At 44.8% G+C, this 21666-nt stretch overlaps 1 protein-coding gene across 1 annotated transcript in view; it reads left to right on the top strand.

The window, feature by feature from the left end:
• USP8 (ubiquitin specific peptidase 8) overlaps positions 1-21666 on the top strand; it is a 488166-nt gene that overhangs the window by 166895 nt on the left and 299605 nt on the right. The window contains exon 6 of the mRNA XM_069222544.1: positions 17481-17643. Coding sequence (XP_069078645.1) covers positions 17481-17643 — 163 coding nt within the window. The remainder of the gene's footprint in view (positions 1-17480; positions 17644-21666) is intronic.

Raw genomic sequence — 21666 nt, 5'->3', positions numbered from 1 at the left:
CTGAAGCAGATCAGCAGCTGCAGGAACAAATAACCAATGTGGGATAGTGAGCCGTGGGCAGTCGAGGCATGGGTATAAACTGGGTCCCCATGGTGCCTCAGCCGCCACGCTTCGTTAAGGCCAGGTCGTTTCGACCAGTCCTCCAAGCCCCGACTGCTTCTAGGAGCATTTCCCTCGGGCATGTGCCAGGTGCCCTGAATCATTATGCCATTGAAGTCTCCCCCTAGTATCGTACCCTGTGGGAGTGCAGCCGCTATGTCCTCTGGGAGTTTTAGCGTGGTCTGATGCATTGTAGGGGGGACGTATATTTACTTAAAATATTTTACATCGCATCTTGCATTGTACGCTCCAATAGGATATATCTACTCTGAATATTCCCTCGTGATTTTGATTATGGCCATTGGCAGGAATTTATGCAGGAGGATGGCCACCCTTCTGGAGCCCCTAGTGCAACCCATAAGGGATACCCTGTCATATCCTCTGCAGGCAAGGAAATGACAGGTGGTGCCTTGTAGATATGTTTCCTGTAGTAACACTAACTTTGGGGAGTGTCACTGGATAAATTGAACAATGGCCCCTCTGTTAATACTGGCCCATAGACCATTGACATTCCAAGTTAGAACCGTGAAAGATTGGGCCATGGTAGAGTCAATGGAATTAACCAGTAGTCGGGGTCGTGGCACGAAAAGATTTTATAGTGGTGGTGGGAAGAGTACTCATAATAGAGGCCAGTAGCGGGGAGCACTTCATGGGTGATGTCTGGCCCTCACCCACACAGAATAAATGTAAGGCAAAATAAAACATTGCAAACTGAACATAAACACATACAACGATTCCCGGGACACCTACATCGCCCCTTCATATGCTTCCCACCCAGGAGAAGCATCTGTCACCCATATCCAACATACTATGGAAAAGTCTCCACCCCGCCCCACCACTACAATGGAATAATACTGTAACAGGATATTACATCACATTGCTGGCATGCTACCAGTATCAGTCTTATATTCACAAAATTACTCCAGGGTAAATTGGCGGATGTGCCAGGCCCGCTTTGAGCCATCAGGATGTTGTGCTCTGTTCAACATCCCTTTTCTCCCTCTGACTCTGAGGTAAGATCCGGTTCATGTTGGCCTCTTGGATGCCTTCTTGATCTTTTCCGCTGGTGTTTACTCTTTGGTTTTAAGAATTCTAGGGTGGTTACCTGAGGAGGACTTGATTTGCCTCATGGAGCTGGCGGATTGGGAGCGATCGGTTGATGCAACTGTAAGCCAGGTCCACGCCTCTTTGGGGAGAGTGTAGAGCTTAGAGGGATATAGGAGCATCTAGGGGGCCCACATGGGCTGCAATTTTACTTTAACTTGGTTAAAGGACTTACGCTTGGTTTGTACCATGTGGATGTAGTCCGGAAATATCAGGATGCACACCGATTGAAAAGGGAGTTCTTTTGCGAGGAGTGCGCCTTTGAGGATGGCGTCCTAGGGCCAGATGTAGGAAGGAAGCAATTTGCGAGTTGCAAATTGCGAGTCCATCCGACTCGCAATTTGCAACTCGCAAATTGCTATGCAGTACGGTGTCTCAGACACCGACTGCAACTCGCTATGGGGTCGCAATGACCCACCTCATGAATATTCATGAGGTGGGTCGCAAATTGCGGCCCCATAGCGAGTATAGGCACTGCTAACATGGAGGCCTGCTGTAGTCAGCAGGCCTCCATGTTAGCGACCTGCTTTTCAATAAAGCAGTTTTTTTTTTTTTTTTAAATGTAGCCCGTTTTCCCTAAGGGAAAACGAGCTGCATTTCAAAAAATCCGAAACCTTTTGTTTCGGTTTTTTCAGGGCAGGGAGTGGTCCCTTGGACCACTCCCTTCCCTGAAAAAATATTTTGGGGTCCATTCACAAAGGGGAAGGGGTCCCATGGGGACCCCTTCCCGTTTGCGAATGGGTTACCATCCACTTCAAGTGGATGGTAACTGCGACTCCATTTGCGACCGCATAAGCGGTCACAAATGGAATTGCATACCATTGCGAATCGCAAATAGGAAGGGAACACCCCTTCCTATTTGCGATTCGGAAATGCATTTTGCGAGTCGGTAACGACTCGCAAAATGCATTTCTGCATAGGAAACACGCATTTGCGAGTCGCAAACGGCAAATTTTGCTGTTTGCGACTCGCAAAGTGCTTCCTACATCTGGCCCCTAGTCCTTATAATTCAGAAAGCATACTATAAGGGGCCTCAGTGGTGCACTGGGAGGGGGCATTTGGGCAAGGGAGCGATGTGCCTGTTCGATGACGGAGCAGTTGGTTACGCTGGAACAATCCATCCATGTCCAAAGCCACTGTCTGAAGAAGTATTTGGTCGACTGACCCTCTGAACCTTCCGGAAACACAAAAAAGTAGACATTGTTGCATCTGGCCCTGCTTTCGGCATTCTTCGCGATGTCTTGTGTGCTTTCCGTGTCCCTGGTCTGGCAATCTACCTCCCACAAGAGTTATTTAACGGTGTCCACCAGGGTGGATATCCTTTCTTCGACCTCCAAGGCCCTCTCAACCGTCTGTCAGAGTTGGCGGAGTAGGGACACGTTTGCTCCTACTTCACTTATTTTCTTCTTCAGTGACATCTTGTATTTGCTGATAGCTTGTAGAATAAGGGATGTGGTGTCACCAGTCACCAGAGTGTCAGCCCTGGAGGCCCCTCCACCGAAGGCTCCACTCGTCCCCCCTAGACGGACTGTGTATTGGTCTATTTTGGTTTGCCTTGCTGGTCCCTTATCTAAACCCATGGCACTGTCCCAGAGACCAGGATCTGATACCATGTGTGCAGAGGCGTAACAGCACAGGGCAGGATAAAGTGGAGGGAACAGCTGTCCCCTAGAGGATCTAGTAGAGCCTGCGCCAATGAGGAGGGAGGAAAACTGACCCGCTTGCACCAGACAAGACCCACAAGGTCTCCTGAGCAGCACGAACAGTCATTCCCAGTCCCTTCCCCAAGAGCCCGGAACAGCAATCACTCCAGCTTCTCTGTCGGAGACACATTACAGCTGGTGCTGTTCATGCCGCTAGGGTCAATGCACAGTGAACTCTCGCCGACAGAATAAGCTGCGAAGTGCAGGGGTAGCACTTTGTGCAGGCAGCACAGTTAGTGTGAGGTCTTTGGTCCAGGAACTGCCCCCTCCCGCATCACTTTGGAGGTGGGGGCCTGATCCCCAGAAGAACCCAATGAGAGAAACCTCAAGGCTTCATGGTAATAAGCTGGGGGCCCCCCGCTGAAGGTGCTCCGAGGTATGATCAGTGCACCGGTCCCCTAGCAAACCAGGCCAGTAAATGGAAGGACAGCAAACTTGGAGTTCCCTCACTGCAGGGCAGAACCTATGGCGTCTGGGCCAGGGCCCAAAGTCGGACAGCCGGAAGCCTCAGGCCCCGGGGCTCCATCAGCAAATTAGTCTGGTTTTCAACAATCACCGCCGCCCTGGGCCTCCAATCTCATGGGACCAAACACCACTTCTCCACCCGCAGGTTCTGGGGCCAACCCCTTGTTGCCTCTGCTGGCCCATCTCCCCTGAAGCCTACCTCACACTCCACATAGGCCCGCCCATCCAATGACGCGACCTGGGGCCCGATAGCCCTCTGGCTAGAAAGCACATACAGGGCTACGCACAGCTTGTGTGCGCAAACTGCAGTGCAGACTGCACAAAGGGAGCTCAGCTCCGGTCCCTCATCTCTCTAAGGCCACGTTCATTGCTTCAGTCGCCGGGCTCCTCCCAAAGATGTTGGAGAGGGCACCAGCTGTGCCTACAGGAAGATGTGGCAGTCAAGCTAGCTTTTCTGCCCCTCCGGGCATGCCAGCACCCATGAAACATGATGCAAGGATCAGCAGTACAGGAGCCCATAATAGTCTGCACGCCATCTTGGTCATTCAGTGAAGGTAAGCATATATGCGTAAGCAAAGTTTTGCTATACTTAATTCCACATATAAGTATGTTTTATATATATATATATATATATATGTATGTTCGATGGCATGTGTAGCTGCAGATACACATGATATGCATTGCTTCCATCTAGTGTTGGGCTCAGAGTGTTACAAGTTGTTTTTCTTCTAAGAAGTCTTTTTTCGAGTCACGGGATCGAGTGACTCCTCCTCTCGGTCATAGTGCGCATGGGCATCGACTTCTTTGTTAGATTGTTTTCTTTCCGGTGTTGGGTTTGGACGTGTTTCCTCTCGCTCCGAGATTTTCGATTCGGAAACTTTAGATAACTTTCTTTGATCGTCGGTATTGTTTTGATTGCATTTCCATCTATAGTCAAGCCGACCGTACCGTAGAAAAACAGATTATGCCCTTTTGGGTGCATATGCCGAACTCTGGCCTGTTCGGGCCTACCACGCCGAAGCCTGATGGATCGGACTCCATTCCGATTCTGTCCTCGATGCCACGCAAAATTTCCATACACAGACCAACACCTGGTATGTAATCTGTGTCTAGCTCCCTATCACTGAGAAGAAGACTGTGAAGCCTGTCGGTTATTCCGATCCAAGAAGACACTGCATGACCGGAGAGCCAGAAGACTGGAAATGGCATTGAAGACTACAGAATACATCGACACCGTTGAGGAAGAACAGGCTATGATGTCAGTTTCCATTCAGGACACCGACTCCGAAGAAGAGTCTGAGGAGGATAGCCAACTCATCACTGCTGGTCAGCACGTGAGTAGGTCTGCCCCTACGCCCACTCCTAAAAAACCATCAAAGGCCTTGGGTGCACCGCTACCAGAGAGCCATGGTTCGACCTGAAAGAAAATAGTCGGCGACTGACCTTCGGGATTGGCACCGAAAAAGGCCACACCAACTTGGATACCGGAGTCGAACAAATCCACCAAAAGCTCCACTTCCACACTCTTCGGAGTCAAAACCTCGACGTCCTGCCTCGGAGCTGAAGCAACAGGCTGTATTTACGGTCCCGAAAAAATTGCAAACTTTGGAGCCGAAAAAGTATTCATACACAGAAGAACAAGGACTTTTGAGACGATTAAAGCAGAGCTCAAAGACATATGATGAACAGTCCTCTAAATCACCAAAAACATCAGAATACATTTCTGAGGACACTGACATTCAGCCTATTCTGGAAATCATAGATGAAAGACAGTCAAGGATTCAAATCCATAAAGAGACTGGGAGGATCATTGCTGCACCTCTTCCACAAACAAAAAGAAAGTTGGCTTTTCAGGAACATTTCGATACTGCTCCACCACCAGCAAAGATTTTTAAAAGGAAGGAGAAGCCATTAGCCTTGCATACTTCTCCCCCACATTCACCACAACTTTGTTTTTCACCACCACCCGTTAGCCCACCACCTGTGCCTTCACCAACTCACTCACACACTTATTCCCATTATGATACAATTGATTTTATGTTTAATTAAAGAACATGTGTTGATTTGAGCACAAATTAACAGATCCCTTGTTGAGGCCATACCCTTTTTTTGCTTTTTGCATTCCTTAGATGAGAACCTGTTATGAGTCCTGACATCACATAAAATCCGGGGCGTCCAATTACAGTGCTTGCAACTCCATTCATTCGAGTTATCTGGAGCCATCTTATGCAAACACTTGCATGATAGACTATCCGCTATAGAATGGAGAATTTGGGGCGAATAAGAGAGATGGTCTAAAGTTGTCTAGTGAGGGGCATAATCCCTGGCCCCCGGTCGGTCGCGGACGGGCGCAGACGTGCTTGCCTTTGGCGCGCCAGAGGCGCGCCCTCATCAGGACTGCAAATAAAACGCCGTCCCGAGGGAGTTCCGACTCACATGACTGGCAGCAGCTAGACTGCTAACCTTTAAGTTTGCCACAAGAATAAAAATGGAAGGAAGGGCTCTGACAGGCCTCCCCCCCAACCTTCCAAGATAAAAATATTATGCAGTTAAAAAGCTAAAATAGCTAAAATATCCTGGGATTACAATGAATGCTCCCAAATCGAGTCAAAATATAGTCAAAAACACTCATTCAGCACTTACGCTATCCTACTATCTCTAGGACAGCTGCGTACCATGGGGTACTTATGCATAGTGAGCCTTTAGAAGAGGATTTCCTTTTTAATACGCTATCCTCCACCCACTCACATTACCAGTGCCTACCAATGCTGCCTGGCATGATCAAGCATGCAGACGAAATATTTAAGGAACCTGTTAAAGCTAGGATTTTAACATCACGCATAGAAAACAAATATAAGCCTACACCTACAGATCCAGTTTACATTACACATCAGGTACCTCCAGACTCGGTGGTTGTCAGTGCTGCCAGAAAAAGGGCCAATAGTCATTCGTCAGGGGATGCCCCCTCCCCCTGAAAAAGAAAGCAGGAAGTTTGATGCTGCTCGCAAGAGAGCAGCTACACAGACAGCTAACCAATGGCGCATTGCCAATTCACAAGCCTTGCTAGCAAGGTCTGATAGAGCACACTGGGACGAGATGCAGGAATTATTACACACCTGCCAAACGAACATCAGAAGAAGGCTCAACAAATTGTTGAAGAAGGTCAGGCAATAAGTAACAACCAGATAAGGTCTGCTCTTGATGCTGCAGATACAGCAGCTAGAAGCGTAAATACTGCTGTAACCATACGCAGGCAAGCATGGTTACGTTCTTCTGGATTCAAACCAGAAATACAACAGGCAGTACTAAATATGCCTTTTGACAAGAAACACCTGTTTGGTCCTGAGGTTGGCACCACAATAGAGAAACTCAGGAAAGATTCAGACACTGCTAAAGCAATAGGAGCCCCATACACAACACCCTACTGAGGCTCCTTTCGTAAGCAGCAATTTAGAGTTGGATTCAAGCCCCAATCTACAGAGGCTTCTACCTCCCAACCTAAACAAGGTCAACAACAACAATACCTGAGAGGGGGATTTAGAGGCTCTTATAGAGGCCAACACTTCAGAGTCGGAGGCAAACTCCAGGCCTCAAAAAGTGTCACTACCCCATCAAAACAGTGACTTCATAAGCATGCCACAACCCCACACATCTCCTGTGGGGGGGCAGACTGCAGCAATTCCACTCCCAATGGCTAAAATATCACCATAGACCAATGGGTACTTTCAATTATCTGCAATGGTTATTGCCTAGAATTGATTGCTACCCCTCCAAACATTCATTCTCATTATGACAGGCTGTCCTCAGGACAAAACGTTCTGTTACACAAGAAGTACAATCGCTATTACTAAAAGAGGCAATAGAATTAGTTCCAAAATCTCAACACGGAACAGTGGTATACTCACTATACTTCCTCATTCCCAAAAAGGATAGCACACTCAGACCCATTCTAGATCTCAGGCCACTAAATCTATATATCCTGTCAGAATACTTTCACATGGTAACTCTGCAGGACGTCATTCCACTACTACAAAAGCAAAAATACATGACTGCGTTTGATCTCAAAGATGCGTATTTTCATATCCCCAAACATCCAGCTCACCGAAAATACCTAAGGTTTGTCATAGCGGGAAACCACTACCAATTCAAGGTTCTGCCTTTCGGCATAACAACAGCTCCAAGAGTATTCACAAAATGTCTAGCGGTAGTAGCAGCTTACCTAAGAAGACAGCACATGCATGTCTTTCCTTATCTAGACGATTGGCTAATAAAATCAAGCAATATTATACAATGTCAACAGCACGCTCAATACACAATAGAAACCCTACACACTTCAGGTTTCATTATCAATTACCAAAAATCTCATCTACAGCCAGCACAGGTTCAACCTTACCTAGGTGCTATTCTCAAAACACAAAAAGCCTTAGCCTATCCAAATACACGAAGGATGCAAGCTTTCCAACACCTCATGCCACAAATGCAGCCCAATCAACAATACACTGTAAGGTTTATCATTAAACTATTGGGAATGATGGCATCCTGCATAACAATAGTACTGCATGCAAGATTAAGTATGAGAACACTACAACAGTGCCTCTCACAACAATGGTCTCAAGCACAGGGCTAGCTGCAAGATCTAGTGTTGTTAGACTGTAAAATGCACAAGTCTCTTCAATGGTGAAATCACAGCAATTCAATGAATGGGCGGTCAGTTCAGGATCCTGTGCCTCAGACCACAATAACAACAGATGCATCAATGATAGGTTGGGGAGCTCATCTCAACAACCTAACCATACAGGGGGAATGGGATTCAAAACAATTAACTTTACCACATAATCCATTTAGAATTATTAGCTCTGTTCCTTTCCCTAAAAGCGTTTCAACCCCTTCTCAAGCACAAAAATGTCTTGATAAAAACAGACAGTATGACAACCATGCACTATCTGAAGAAACAAGGGGGAACACATTAATCTCAACTGTCCCTTCTAGCCCAAACAATTTGGAAATGGGCAAATCACAATCACATTTACTTACTAGCAGAATACATCCCAGGAATACACAATCAGCTAGCGGACCTGCTAAGCAGGACACACCAATATATACACGAATGGGAGATTCACTCTCAAGTACTTCAACAGTACTTTCAAAAGTGGGGGACACCAGAAATAGACCTATTCGCAACAAGCGAAAATGCAAAATGCCAAAACTTCGCATCCCGGCACCCACACCCTCAGTCCAAGGGCAATGCTCTATGGATCAACTGGTCAGGGATATTTGCTTACGCTTTTCCCCCCTCTCCCGCTAATTCCATTTCTAGTCAACAAACTGTGTCAAACTGCTCTCACAATGATACTCAAAGCACCCACATGGGCACGACAACATTGGTAGACAACACTTCTAGATCTGTCAGTAGTACCTCACTGCAAACTCCCAAACAGACCGGATTTGTTAACACAAAACAAAGGTCAAATCAGACATCCCAATCCCAGTGCTCTCAAATTAGCGATTTGGCTCCTGAAGTCATAGGATTTGGATAATTACAACTTCCATTAGAGTGTATGGAAGTTCTCAAACAAGCACGCAAACCTACAACTAGACAATGCTATGCTAACAAGTGGAAACGTTTTGTCTAATACTGTCAATCTAAAAACATTGACCCACTTATAGCATCAATACAAGATATTGTATGCTATCTACTTCATCTACAAAAGGCAAATTTAGCTTTCTCAACTATTAAAATTCACCTTACTGCCATATCAGCATACTTGCAAACTATACAACATACCTCTCTATTTATAGTTCCAGTTATTAAAGCCTTTACTGAAACGTATTATTTCACTGAAAAGCCCACCAGTTCCTGCATGGAATCTAATTATTGTACTCACAAGACTAATGGGGCCACCATTTGAACCCATGCATTCGTGTGAGATTCAATTTCTAACTTGGAAAGTTGCTTTCTTAGTAGCAATTACATCATTAAGAAGAGTTAGTTAAATACATGGATTCACTCTGGAGGAACCCTTTTTCCAAGTACACAAGCATAAAGTTGTACTTAGAACCAATCCAACATTTTTGCCAAAGGTTGTATCCTTTTCACACTAACCAAACAGTGGAATTGCCAGTCTTCTTCCCACAGCCAGATTCAACTGCTGAAAGAGCCCTTCACACTCTTGACCTTAAAAGAGCTCTAACTAAACAGCGTCTGTTGCCTTTCAGCAACCACATAAAGGTAATCCTATCTCTAAACAAGTATTAGCTGGATGGATTGTTAAATGTATTCAAACACGTTACATTAGGGCAAAACAACAACTTTTGATAACACCTAAAGCTGATTCCACTAGGACAAAATGTGCTTCTATGGCATTCTTAGGAAACATAACAATGGCAGACATATGCAAAGCTGCCACATGGTCTACACCACATACATTTACAAAACATTACTGTATGGATGTATTTTCAAAGCAACAGGCCAATGTTGTAATGTTGTAAGAACATTGTTTCAAACAACTCCTACAGGCTAGCCACTGCTTCTTTTGGGGAGAGCAACTGCTTTTTAGTCTATGCATAGCATGTGTATCTGCAGCTACACATGACATCGAACTGAAAATGTCACTTACCCCAGTGTACATCTGTTCGTGGCATGTAGTGCTGCAGATTCACATGCACCCTCCCTCTTCCCCAGAAGCCTGTAGTCGTTACAGTTTCTTATTTGTTCATATGTATATACATTTACATTTGCATGGACATCTTACTTATTACTTTTATAGCACATCTACATTCTTTCACTCTATCACTTCTTCCTACACCCTTTTGCGGGGAAACAATCTAACAAAGGAGTTGATGCCCATGTGTACTATGACCGAGAGGAGGAGTCACTCGATCCAGTGACTCGAAAAAAGACTTCTTCGAAGAAAAACAACTTGTAACGTTCCGAGCCCAACACTAGATGGCGGAAGCAATGCATATCATGTAAATATGCAGCACCACATGCCACGAACAGATGTACACTGGGTAAGTGACATTTTCCATATTCTTCAAAGTAGTTAGATGTGGAATTAAGAATAGTATATCTGCACTTATGTTTTCAACACAATATTGACCACACAACATTTTTAGCATCAGTATTCTATCAGACAACCAACGAGAAAGTCATGAACAACACAGCTGACTGACATCAATATAAATAATATATATTTTGGTACATTTTGTAGTGCTTTCAGTAACATTGCAATGTTTTCTTTCATAAAAGTAGAACTCTGCCTTCGACTATGATTGTTGGACCTAAGCAAGGTCAGCTAGGCTCCATTTATTCTTTTTACCTCACACACGTTGCCCTTGGCTGCGTCTGCATTGTCGGAAGTTCACCGCTGGCACTCTTGCTGCGTCCCCTCAGTAACAGCCTTGGTGAGTGATTCTTAAACTGCGGTCCAGGGATCCATGGGTTTCCATGACAGCTTAGAATATTCAATAATATTAATATATTCATAAAGTGTATATAAATAAAGTAGTAAAATGTAAAACTAAAAAATGCAAACTTTTGTGTAAATGTGTGAGAATTTGAAATTGAAGGCTAAAAAGTAAGGTGGCATCCTCAGACTGATTCCTGGAAGCAGTATGAGTGCATCTAACTCTGTCTAGTAAGGATGATGATGTTGTAGGACTCTCGTCATGGGGACAAGACTGCTGGCTTCGGGCAGCAGCACCACTGTGTGTGGGAACTGAGTCTTATCCCACACTGTGTGATAGCTGTTGGCCTAAACCTTTCGGCTAGCTAACAGCACCTCACCAAAACCCAAAAGTCAAGGTGATTTGTGGCAGTATGACGCTATAGTTTCCTAGGGAAGCTGTGGTGGAACAGATCTTAACCCTTTCTCCCAGTTACATAAGTCTTATACATGCCAAAGACAAAACAGAAGCAAGAGTAGGTTCGATACATTTTATTGAAGCAACTGAGTTCTATGTAAAAAGGCATGAATTGCAATTATTAGAACAATGAAATCCAACACTATTATTATTATGGTGACCAGAAAAGGGAAACAGCTCTACTAAAAAAAAACACAGGAAAGCAATAGCCGTGTTAACCCTAATCTGCCCGTACTGGTCTCTATAGGAAAGCCCCATCCCCATATCTGAATAATAAGCAGGGGGTGCCTGTTGGTCTGCTGGCTTTCGGCCCAAGTAGATGAAACGGCGAGGCTAAGTTCAGCAGAGCTGTGACGACATGGCACAGCATAAGATGGCTGGCTGGAATATTCCCTCTAACTTAGTTTGGGCCACTGTGTTTCTTTATAATAAAACATGTTGCTGTTCTGAGAACTGTCCTGACGTGATAATGCGTCTTTTCCAGGCAACTCTTTGACAGGCAATACTCAGTAAATAATCATGTACAGCCTTGGACTGAGCACAAGATGAAATGTCATGCAAAAGAACTAATCAATTCTGCGTGGAAGGGCAGCTGATAAAAAATAATAAAACATCTCCGCTAAAATAAAGCCTTGCTAAAATAATAAAAGGGAATCACTGAAATGAACTAGATAAAACGCCACTGGCCACAGGGCCAGAGCTAAAATAAATGTGACCATGCGAGTGCAAAAATAACCCAGCGATAATGTTTATCCAAAGCAAATGCAACCTCTAGCGTAAAATATAGACTACACATGCAACAGATTCACTGAACATGGGAGTACATGTGACACATCTGTATAGTTAATACTCAGTATAGATGAAACCTTCATGTAAGTTCCTAACATGGAACGTTAAGTGGCTGAATAAACCCTGCAAAACAAAGCAAGTTTTCATATATCCTGCTAGACAAGATATCACAGTGGAATTACTTCAGGAGACCCACCTTCTTGAAACCATGGAGAAATACCTTCACACTAGATGTGCAGCACATGCATTTGCTTCTTCCTATTCATCCTAAGCTACAGGAGTGACTATTCTAATTAGAAGAGGGACACAAAAGACAGATATAGCACTGTACAGGGAACACTAGAAGGTAGACATTTGACTCTGGTTAATGTTTACAACCCGACATCGACAACATCAATCAAAAATACAGTAGACCCCGTCTAGAGTTATATATTAAAGTGCTCTCTGGAACATTGTTTGAGCCCATCCTGGTTTGTAAGGGCCATGATGAGTCCTTAAGATGAACTATGACACCAGCAGGGAGTGTGAGGGTCAAATAAAACCACAAGGATCACGTAGACCAGGACAAAAAACTGGTCAGCAATTTTCTGGTTGTAGTATACCATGAAGGTGAGAGCTACAGGACGGGAGGAAGTATCCTATAGCCTCTTAAAAATCTTTCACCCCTTCTGAGAATAACTACAGGTATGGGGGTATTTTTTGTGACATAGCCAACATCGACAACCTACATTTTTTCCAGATACTATGGAAGGCTATGTTGGAGTTATCCTTTAAATCGATCATGTGGGTTAGGGACTTTAATGTGGCTCTCAATTCTAGGTTTGATAGGTCACGCAAACAGACTAAACAAACGAATGTAGACGCTATGGCCCTGAAGGAAATAAAGACAAACCACAGCATGATAGGTAAAATAGAGGTTACGCCACGCAACACATCAAGAGGTAACGTTTGTGTGCTCAAGTCATAACATGTTGCCTATGTTGGACAGAAGGCTTTTATCACTTGGGTCGCAGGAGTCATCCACCTATCTAGAACATTATCAGATTATTCCCCCGGTAAGGTTACAAATAACTATCCCTGGAATGCAAATACTAATTGCTCAGTATAAGCTATTGCCAAAACACACTAAAAGATACTGCATCAGGAGATTTCAGAGTATTTCAAAACCAGTGTTGGGTCAGTACCTGACATGATTACAATATGAAAAACATTTAGTTGTCATTCAAGGATTTTCCATCTTGAAACATAATGGTATGCTTAGAACTCTCAGGTCACATATGAACACCCTAGAATGTAATATCAAAGTCCTGAAGCAAACTTAGTGGGTCACATCACATGTGGCTGCTCTTGCAGAGGTGATGGTAAAGACAACTGAATATAATGAAGTAGCATTGAGAGAAGTTGCATTTCTATGTAAATATGCAGAGGCTAGCAGTGACGGAGAGGGAGAGCGCACAGGAAAATCCCTGGCAAACCTTAGGGAAGCCTAGACAGGTGGTGATATCTCAAGCATTTGGGATAAAGAGGGAAACTAGTAATTAGAGGCAGAAGAGATAATGTAGGGGTTTTGTTCCTATTACGTTAGTCTCTGATTCCCTTTCACATTAACAAGGCATAGTGTTAACCTGGCTAAGCAAATTGCGGAAAAAAATATCTAAGTCAACTGTTTTCCATAGGGGCAATAACTGCTTGATTACGGGTGTCCCAACTGGGAAAGCCACTGGTTCCGATGGGCTGCCAGCAGAATTTTATAACCAATACTGTGAGATGTTAGTTCCCCACCTTCTAAATCTGTTTGAAGAAACATATACGTCAAAGACACTCCCTTTTCCATGTAAAAAGCTCTGAAACTGCATGATTCATCTGTCATTGATTAATTGTGATGTAAAAATACTAGCCACATCTATTGATAATTAGAACATTGGAATGTTGGGAGATCCATTGAAGACAGTGGAGTGCTCCAGGCTTCCAATGGCCTGGAGCACTCCAATGTTGTCCTTCTCAGCTGTTGCTGTGAACAAAGGCCTCACGGAGCCCGAAGGGATTTTAACCCCCTCAAGCTATGTGAGGCCTTCGTTTTAGTAATTAGAACATTCTGCCCCTGCTAACGCGTCCCTTTATAGCTAATTTATTCACTCTGGGACTCGTTTTAGGCCAATTAATCTTTTGACCCTGATTGAAGACACCTTAGGACGAGATAACTGATCAATATGTCAATCAATATGTCAATAAGTTCATCAATAAGACTCGGAAACCACCATGACCTTTCAGTCATGAATAACCACACCAGTTTAGTACGATATTATGATGTTTATTCCCTATTGGTTACAATTCTACTAATAAGTGTATTAGTCTCAAATCATGAAACACATCATCATTGTCATAATATTGCAACTCGAATAAGGTTTCATCAAAGCAAAGATCACAAACATTAGAACATAGCACGACGTCAAGATGGATTAACCCCAGCAGAGTATTATTAGCACGTTGTTCAACAAAGCATTGATTGCGTCATTTGTCTATTTGCGTCATTCAGTGATCTCCTTAACTAACCTCGAATTAGCATCAGCATGTTGGGCTTCATGCAAAACAATTTAGCAACATCAATTTGGAAAACCTCTAACTAAGGTCTCTGTCAAAAGTAGCAGTTGGTACCTAGAAAGGAAAGGCAAACAGACAATTCCATTTCATCATTATATAGTTACCCTCCGTAATGGTTCAGCATACAGAGTCAATCTTCGTCCTCAGGACATCAGTTGATTCACCATCAGCCAAGAAACACAGCAAAGTTTGGTAAGGCAGGATAAAAAGGGTACTTCCCTCATAAGGAGGTAAAGTATAAACGGGCAAGGTAAGTAGGATAAGAATGATTCAAAGAATCATACAGCAAAGTTTTAGGCAGAGTGACATAGTCTCTAGGTAATAGCAAGAATGGCTTCTCTGGAACTCTCTTCTCCCCAGTTCAAAGGTCTTTATCCCTTTTCTGTTGTACAGTCCCCTAATTCCTAATTGGGTGAGTTTTGGCGCACTATTATCTCCATCCTATGACTCTCCAGTGGTATCATCAAAATTGTCACCCCATAACAGTTCTCACGTAGTTTATTGGTTCTTGTGATTGACGTCTCCATCGGGTAGAATGTCCGGTATGATTTCATACTCTTGTGGTCCTTTCGCATCCCTAGTCAGTGGTTCCATTGTCTGTACCGGTTTAGGCGACCTTGTACCTGTAACGAGACTACACTGTTGCATTCAGCAAGAATGTTTCCTTGAGCAAGTCAAATTACATGAGAACGGATCTACTACGGTTACACTCATCTTCTAGCTTTTGGAAACGTACGAGTACATATGCTTCAGCAAGTCAGCACACTACACGTTAGAAATACACATGTAATATGAAACCGCCCAGCTAGGCCTCGACTCATGCTAACTAAGGCCTAATGATTTATTAGCAAACCTTTAACATATAACTCTTAATATTAGTATAAAATCATACATTAACTTCTCATTATTTCATTATTAGTCAGTTTCATTAATCATTGTATATATTAGCGGCCACTCCCCGTGGGCACATTTCAAGCACACGTTTAGCAAAAACACACGAATACTTTTTCTATGCGGCATTATTATGCATTAGTTCATAAACATCTCATGTTATTTTTTAGTATAAGAGCTACGCTCCCTCACCCCTATGGGCAGAATGTATGAATAGCTATATAGCCCAGCCATTAAAGGCCCGCTCCCTGGAACAGGCCGTTAATAGCTGGTATAGTCCGCTACGGTGGGCTCCAAGGCTATATTAGAACATTGGAATGTTGGGAGCTCCATTGAAGACAATGGAGGGCACTGGGCATGCAGTGGCCGGTAGAAGCCCAGAGCTCCAACATTCAAATGTTGGCCACAGCTGTTGCTGTTAACAAAGGCCTTGCAGAGCCTGAAGGGATTTTAATCCTCTCTGGGTCCGTGAGGCCCTTGTCTTATTTATTAAAACATGCTTCCCTCTAGTGGCAGAATGTTCTAATTGCCTTATAGCTCTCCATAGCTGGGATATACCTGCATTAAAGTCCTGGTCCCTTGTTAAAGGCCCTCGTCTTGGACTCTGGCCTTTAACACTGGAGCGGACCGTTTATGGTCGGTATAGGCCGCCTCTGTGGTCTGTCAGGCTATACTAAATACTCCCATTGTTTCCCAACCTTGATCTGCTCGACTAATCGGGCTTTGTGCTGGGCCGTTCCACAATTCACAAACCAAATCAACCTGGGAACTCTTGCGACAACAGTATTGTTTGATGCGACAAAGCTATAAGACTTTGTGGAATTGCTATTCCTTTTTCACATACTACACTGGATAGGCATGCTCCCCTCTTTGTAAAATGGATACAACTACTTTATGCGTATCCACTGCTCTAGCCAGAGTAAATGGTTTGATCTTAACCCCATTCTCGAAGATAGGGATGTTCATTGTCCCCGTACTGTTTGGCCTTGACCTGCAGCCCCTCACTTCCACTGTACGAAACACTCCCCCAACTTCATGTCACGGACCTATACTCATCTCAGTACATGTACATGATATGATCCTTTACGTTCGAGACCTCGAGTTAAGTTTAAATTGGATCCTGAGGATATTCATCAAATTTGGAGGTATATAGGGATTCACCATAAACTGCCATCTTCTTCCTCACTCCAAATACCACTAGATTCACAACAGATTTCAAGTTGATATGGGATAAGGGCCCAGGTGAATAATTGGGGATATGAATGCACCTAGACACAAACATTGTCAGAAAAAAATGTAGCCGAGCAATTTCTAGATGAGAGGATAAAAGTGAGCGCTGAGTTAAACTACCACTGTGCCTTGCAGGACGTATGTATTGCCATATGCAGATTGGTGGTGGTCCATCAGTTGTTACACTATTTTACAATTATACCTTTCCCTTTCGCTAAAACATTCCTTTATACACTGTGATCTCTGTTAGTTAGGATGGTATGGGCAGGGAAACAGCCCCGAAAAGATGGGAAGCATTGAGCAACTTGAAATATACATCGAAATGCAGCCTGAGTCCTTTTGACCGAAGGATAGATATGGGGACTTCTTCATAGATTTTTACTCTCCATAAATATCGTCTCACAATCAGAGGTCGTTGTTTGTTAAGCAAACTGTTTCCATGCTACACCTTTGCAGGTATTCAAGTCTCATAGAAATGCAAAATGACTGAACAATAGTGCACCAAATTTGGCATGCAGAAATGAACTGGCACACTTGACCTGAAAAGGATTCCACACATGTGATTTGCCTGTGAAATTTCTTAGAGACTGGTTAATTTCGTTGAAGTAATGCCATGCATTTTTTCAGTCTACTACTAGGGCATATTTAATAACTTAAACCCACCCCAAATGCCACTTCTCTTGCCACCTCTAGTGTGTATTTAACTAGTTGTTTTTCTTAACTTTCTTCATGCAGCTTCCTCCCCATCTCAAAAATCAATTACTGCTGAAAAACTGTTTTCAATGTTGAAGGATGAGAACATTCGTGTGATTATGATGGATGTCCGAACATCGGAAGACTTCCAAGAGTCTCATATCTACAATTCTATCAGCATTCCAGAAGAGGCCATCATGCCTGGGTACTACTTACATTTTTTTTTCTCTCTCTTTCTCCCTCTCTCTCGCTCCCCCTCCCTTTCCCTCTCTCCCTCATACACACACACACACACACACACACACACACGCACACCCAACTACAAATGACAGTGTTTCATTATTGATGTGACGCTTACGACAGAAATGGTTTGACTGTATTCTGAAACTTTCCAGGGTGCTTTTTATGCTCAATATCCTGTAAGAATGAGTTTCACATCTGTGGACCAAGAAAAGCAAACCAGCAGAGCCTGGTTCTTGGAATTTTTTGAATCATCAGGGCACCAGAACTCAGTCTAACACTGGTCGAAATTAAGATGGTTTGCCCCTTAGATGGGTTGGAGCATTCCATTTCAGGAGTCTTAAACAGCATACATAAATGTTTAAGTAATAAACTTGGTTACTGGTCGCCAGGGAAGAAAGAGAAGGCCTAGTCCTAAAACTATACCACCTGGTAGGCCTTCTTTAGTGTAGTCTAGTTTTAAGTTCATAAGTGGTCTTACAATTCTTTTTATTACATATTGTATTGGTTTTGAACGTGTGTTTAAAGAACAAGGTAATCTTAAAAACTGCAGGGAGATATTCTTACCACAACATTGTTTGCATCCTAAAAAGCATACTCACATTGAAGCATACATGTCGGTCTGGAGTCACATCTGTTAACAGCAAAACAGTCGCTGGCGTTATTACTGACAGGAGGCAGACATAGCATTAGGGACATTGCTGTTCATGAAATTAGAAAGCATTATACCAAAGTAATCCCACCAAGGACCCCATGTCTTCTGGCCCACCTCACAAGATCCCAGACTGGACTAAGCCCAGAAGAGCTGCTTTAATGTTCTGGTTCACTAGGACCCTGTCACTCCAGGGCCCTACACCCAGTTTCGTTTTTTCCTTAGGTGAATCAAGACCGTCAGAGTAATTTATGATTAATGTTGAATAAACACCTTTGGGTTTAAGATCTTTGATAGTCAACTTAAATAGACCCAGGGCCCGTATAAATGGCTGACAAATGGGAGCACAGCACATGTTGCAGCCGTAGGTATTCATAGAATTGTGTAGCTCTTATTCATTGTTCAGTTTGGTATACAACTTGTTATGCTCACCCTTCCAATTAACTTCAATGGTGGAGTTGCTGATACTGTTCTATCTGTGGATATCCGGTATTGTTGCCAGTTGCGGATGTCAGTTACCGAACCATAGTGTTTTTTTTTTTTATTACTTTACCATCCAACCTCATTTGCTTGAGTGCCTGGTGCCAGAACTAGTAAAAAAAAACTTCTGTTTCAGAGGCAAAGCCATCCGGCATCCTATTGCCCCATGATGGATTTGTGGTTCTTAACATCCAGGTAAGGTAGCGTTGGTTTGAATTGTCAGAGTATGGCTGAGCCCACTACTGTCCCTATTAGTACTTAACAATTTAGGTTTGCATCCACACCCCTAGATTTGAATACGTTTTTAGTACGTTATGCCCAATGCATTCATTAGTGGCCAAAAAACATTCTTTGAAAGAAAGTCATGCCCGAGGATAGTTAAGTAGATTCACTTCTAGAATATTTGAAGTGGTGTGTGAATAATTCATGATTAAAACCTGAATGTCCTGCCTTCAGTTCCTATCTCACGAAGTTCATGTTGCAAATTACTTGATATACAGTGGTTAATGCTGCCAGAATGTCTAAGAAGACCATAGTACCAGCGCTTTCTCAGTTGACCAGAAGTAGGAGTTTATCAAACAGCTTTCAACACATAGGGGGTCATTACACCTCTGGCAGACAGTGTTAAAGCTGCGGTAATACCGCAAACAGTGCGGCGGATAAAAAAATGGAATTATGACCCTGGCGGAAACCGCCAACAAAGACAGCCACTTTAACACACCGCCCGCCACGGCGATACAGACAAGCAGCGCGGTGGTCACCGCCAACAGACAGGCGGAAGACAATGTACCGCCCATAGTATCACAACCCGCCAATCCGCCACCTTTTCCAGGGCGGATTCCCCGTGGATAAAAACAATGCAATGGGAAAACGCTCACCTCAACACATCCCACGAGGAACGTGGACTCCATGGACCCGGAACTCCAAATACTCCCTGCCCTTGTCTTTCTGCTCCTCTACGACCATCATCTACGTAGGCGCCTAAGACAACAGTGAGTACTGCACCTACGACATGGGGGAGGGGGGAGGAAAAGTTAGGGGGACACCCACCAAACACCCCCAACCTCGCATAATACAACATACACACCAATGCATCCACAAAAATCACAGTAACAACCCACTATCCCCCCGGAAGAATGAAAAGACAAAGTGAAATCCGTTCAAACATTGTAATGTAGCAATATACATGTCTGACATTCAGTCAGAAATATATACATTACAAGAAGTAGTGCAGATATGTACATAACAACGTCCGTGCACCAACAGTCCAAAATTGCATGGGCGAGGCCCACAAAAGATACCTGACCACAATCGGAGAGAACACTGCCGGGGCATCAGATAGAAATACTACAGGCACCTCAGGGGGAAGGGAAGGGGGGGCACCTCAGCCGGATTACTGCAAAGCCAGACCCACGACGGGGCTCCATGCCCATTGATGTATCCTGGGGAGTGCAAAGCCACAGTCTCACAAGTCTCTACAGTGGGTGGGTTGCCCACTGTGCCATCCTGGGGAGTGCAAAGCCACAGTCTCTCAAGTCTCTACAGTGGGTGGGTTGCCCACCGTGCCATCCTGGGGAGTGCAAAGCCACAGTCTCACAAGTCTCTACAGTGGGTGGGTTGCCCACCGTGCCATCCTGGGGAGTGCAAAGCCACAGTCTCTCAAGTCTCTACAGTGGGTGGTTGCCCACGGTGCCATCCTGGGGAGTGCAAAGCCACAGTCTCACAAGTCGATAACATTCTCCACTGGTTCTGGGGGGGACTGGTGCCCAGACTGGATGAGTCTCCCCGTGAAAGTTCCTGTCCTGTCACTGTCCCAGCTGCACATGGGATAAGGATGCCTGATGTGGTGGTCTATTCATTCCTACCCAGTGCATGCCCTGTTCAGTGGTCTTCACCATGGCGGTCTTTGCCCTGTTCAGCGGTGCTTTGCCATGGCGGTCTTTGCCCTGTTCAGTGGTCTTCACCATGGCGGTCTTTGCCCTGTTCAGCGGTGCTTTGCCATGGCGGTCTTTGCCCTGTTCAGTGGTCTTCACCATGGCGGTCTTTGCCCTGTTCAGTGGTGCTTTGCCATGGCGGTCTTTGCCCTGTTCAGCGGTCTTCACCATGGCGGTCTTTGCCCTGTTCAGCGGTGCTTTGCCATGGCAGTCTTTGCCCTGTTCAGCGGTCTTCACCATGGCGGTCTTTGCCCTGTTCAGCAGTGCTTTGCCATGGCGGTTCTGGTACGGACATTGGTGTGTGGCATGACGTTCCCTACACTGGGCATTGGTGTGTGGCATGACGTTCCATCATAGCCCACCTGGGCTGTGGCAGCCGTGGCCCTCCTGGGCACTGACTCCGGCGGTGGCCTCCTGACCAGTGACGATACTTGGGCCCTCCTGGGCTGTGACTCCGGCGGTGGTCTCCTGACCAGTGACGATACTTGGGCCCTCCTGGGCTGTGACTCTGGCGGTGGTCTCCTGACCAGTGACAATACTTGGGCCCTCCTAGGCTGTGACTCCGGCGGTGGTCTCCTGACCAGTGACGATACTTGGGCCCTCCTGGGCAATGAGTCTGGCGGTGGCCTCCTGACCAGTGACGACGGTGCTGGTGGTTGAGTCTTGACCGCTGGGAATGATGGCGCCCTTCTCTGCTGTGACACTCACAGCAGGCTGGGCAGACTTCCTCTGGCCCTTCCCCACTTTTGGTGGAGTCACAGCGGACTCTCCAATCCCCTTGGAACCCATGTGAGTTGTTTTCCCACCATGAGGCTTCACACGGTCCCGTCGTCCAATCTTCAACTTTAGAGCCTTTACAGGGGGTGGGCTGCCAGTGCCTTGGCTCCGGGTCACACTGCCTGCCCTGGTGGCCGGTGCACTC

This window comes from Pleurodeles waltl, chromosome 3_1 (assembly GCF_031143425.1).
Source record: "Pleurodeles waltl isolate 20211129_DDA chromosome 3_1, aPleWal1.hap1.20221129, whole genome shotgun sequence".
NCBI classification, from domain to species: domain Eukaryota; kingdom Metazoa; phylum Chordata; class Amphibia; order Caudata; family Salamandridae; genus Pleurodeles; species Pleurodeles waltl.
The sequence above is the reverse complement of the archived record's forward strand: the minus strand, read 5'-3'. Positions and strand labels throughout refer to the sequence as shown.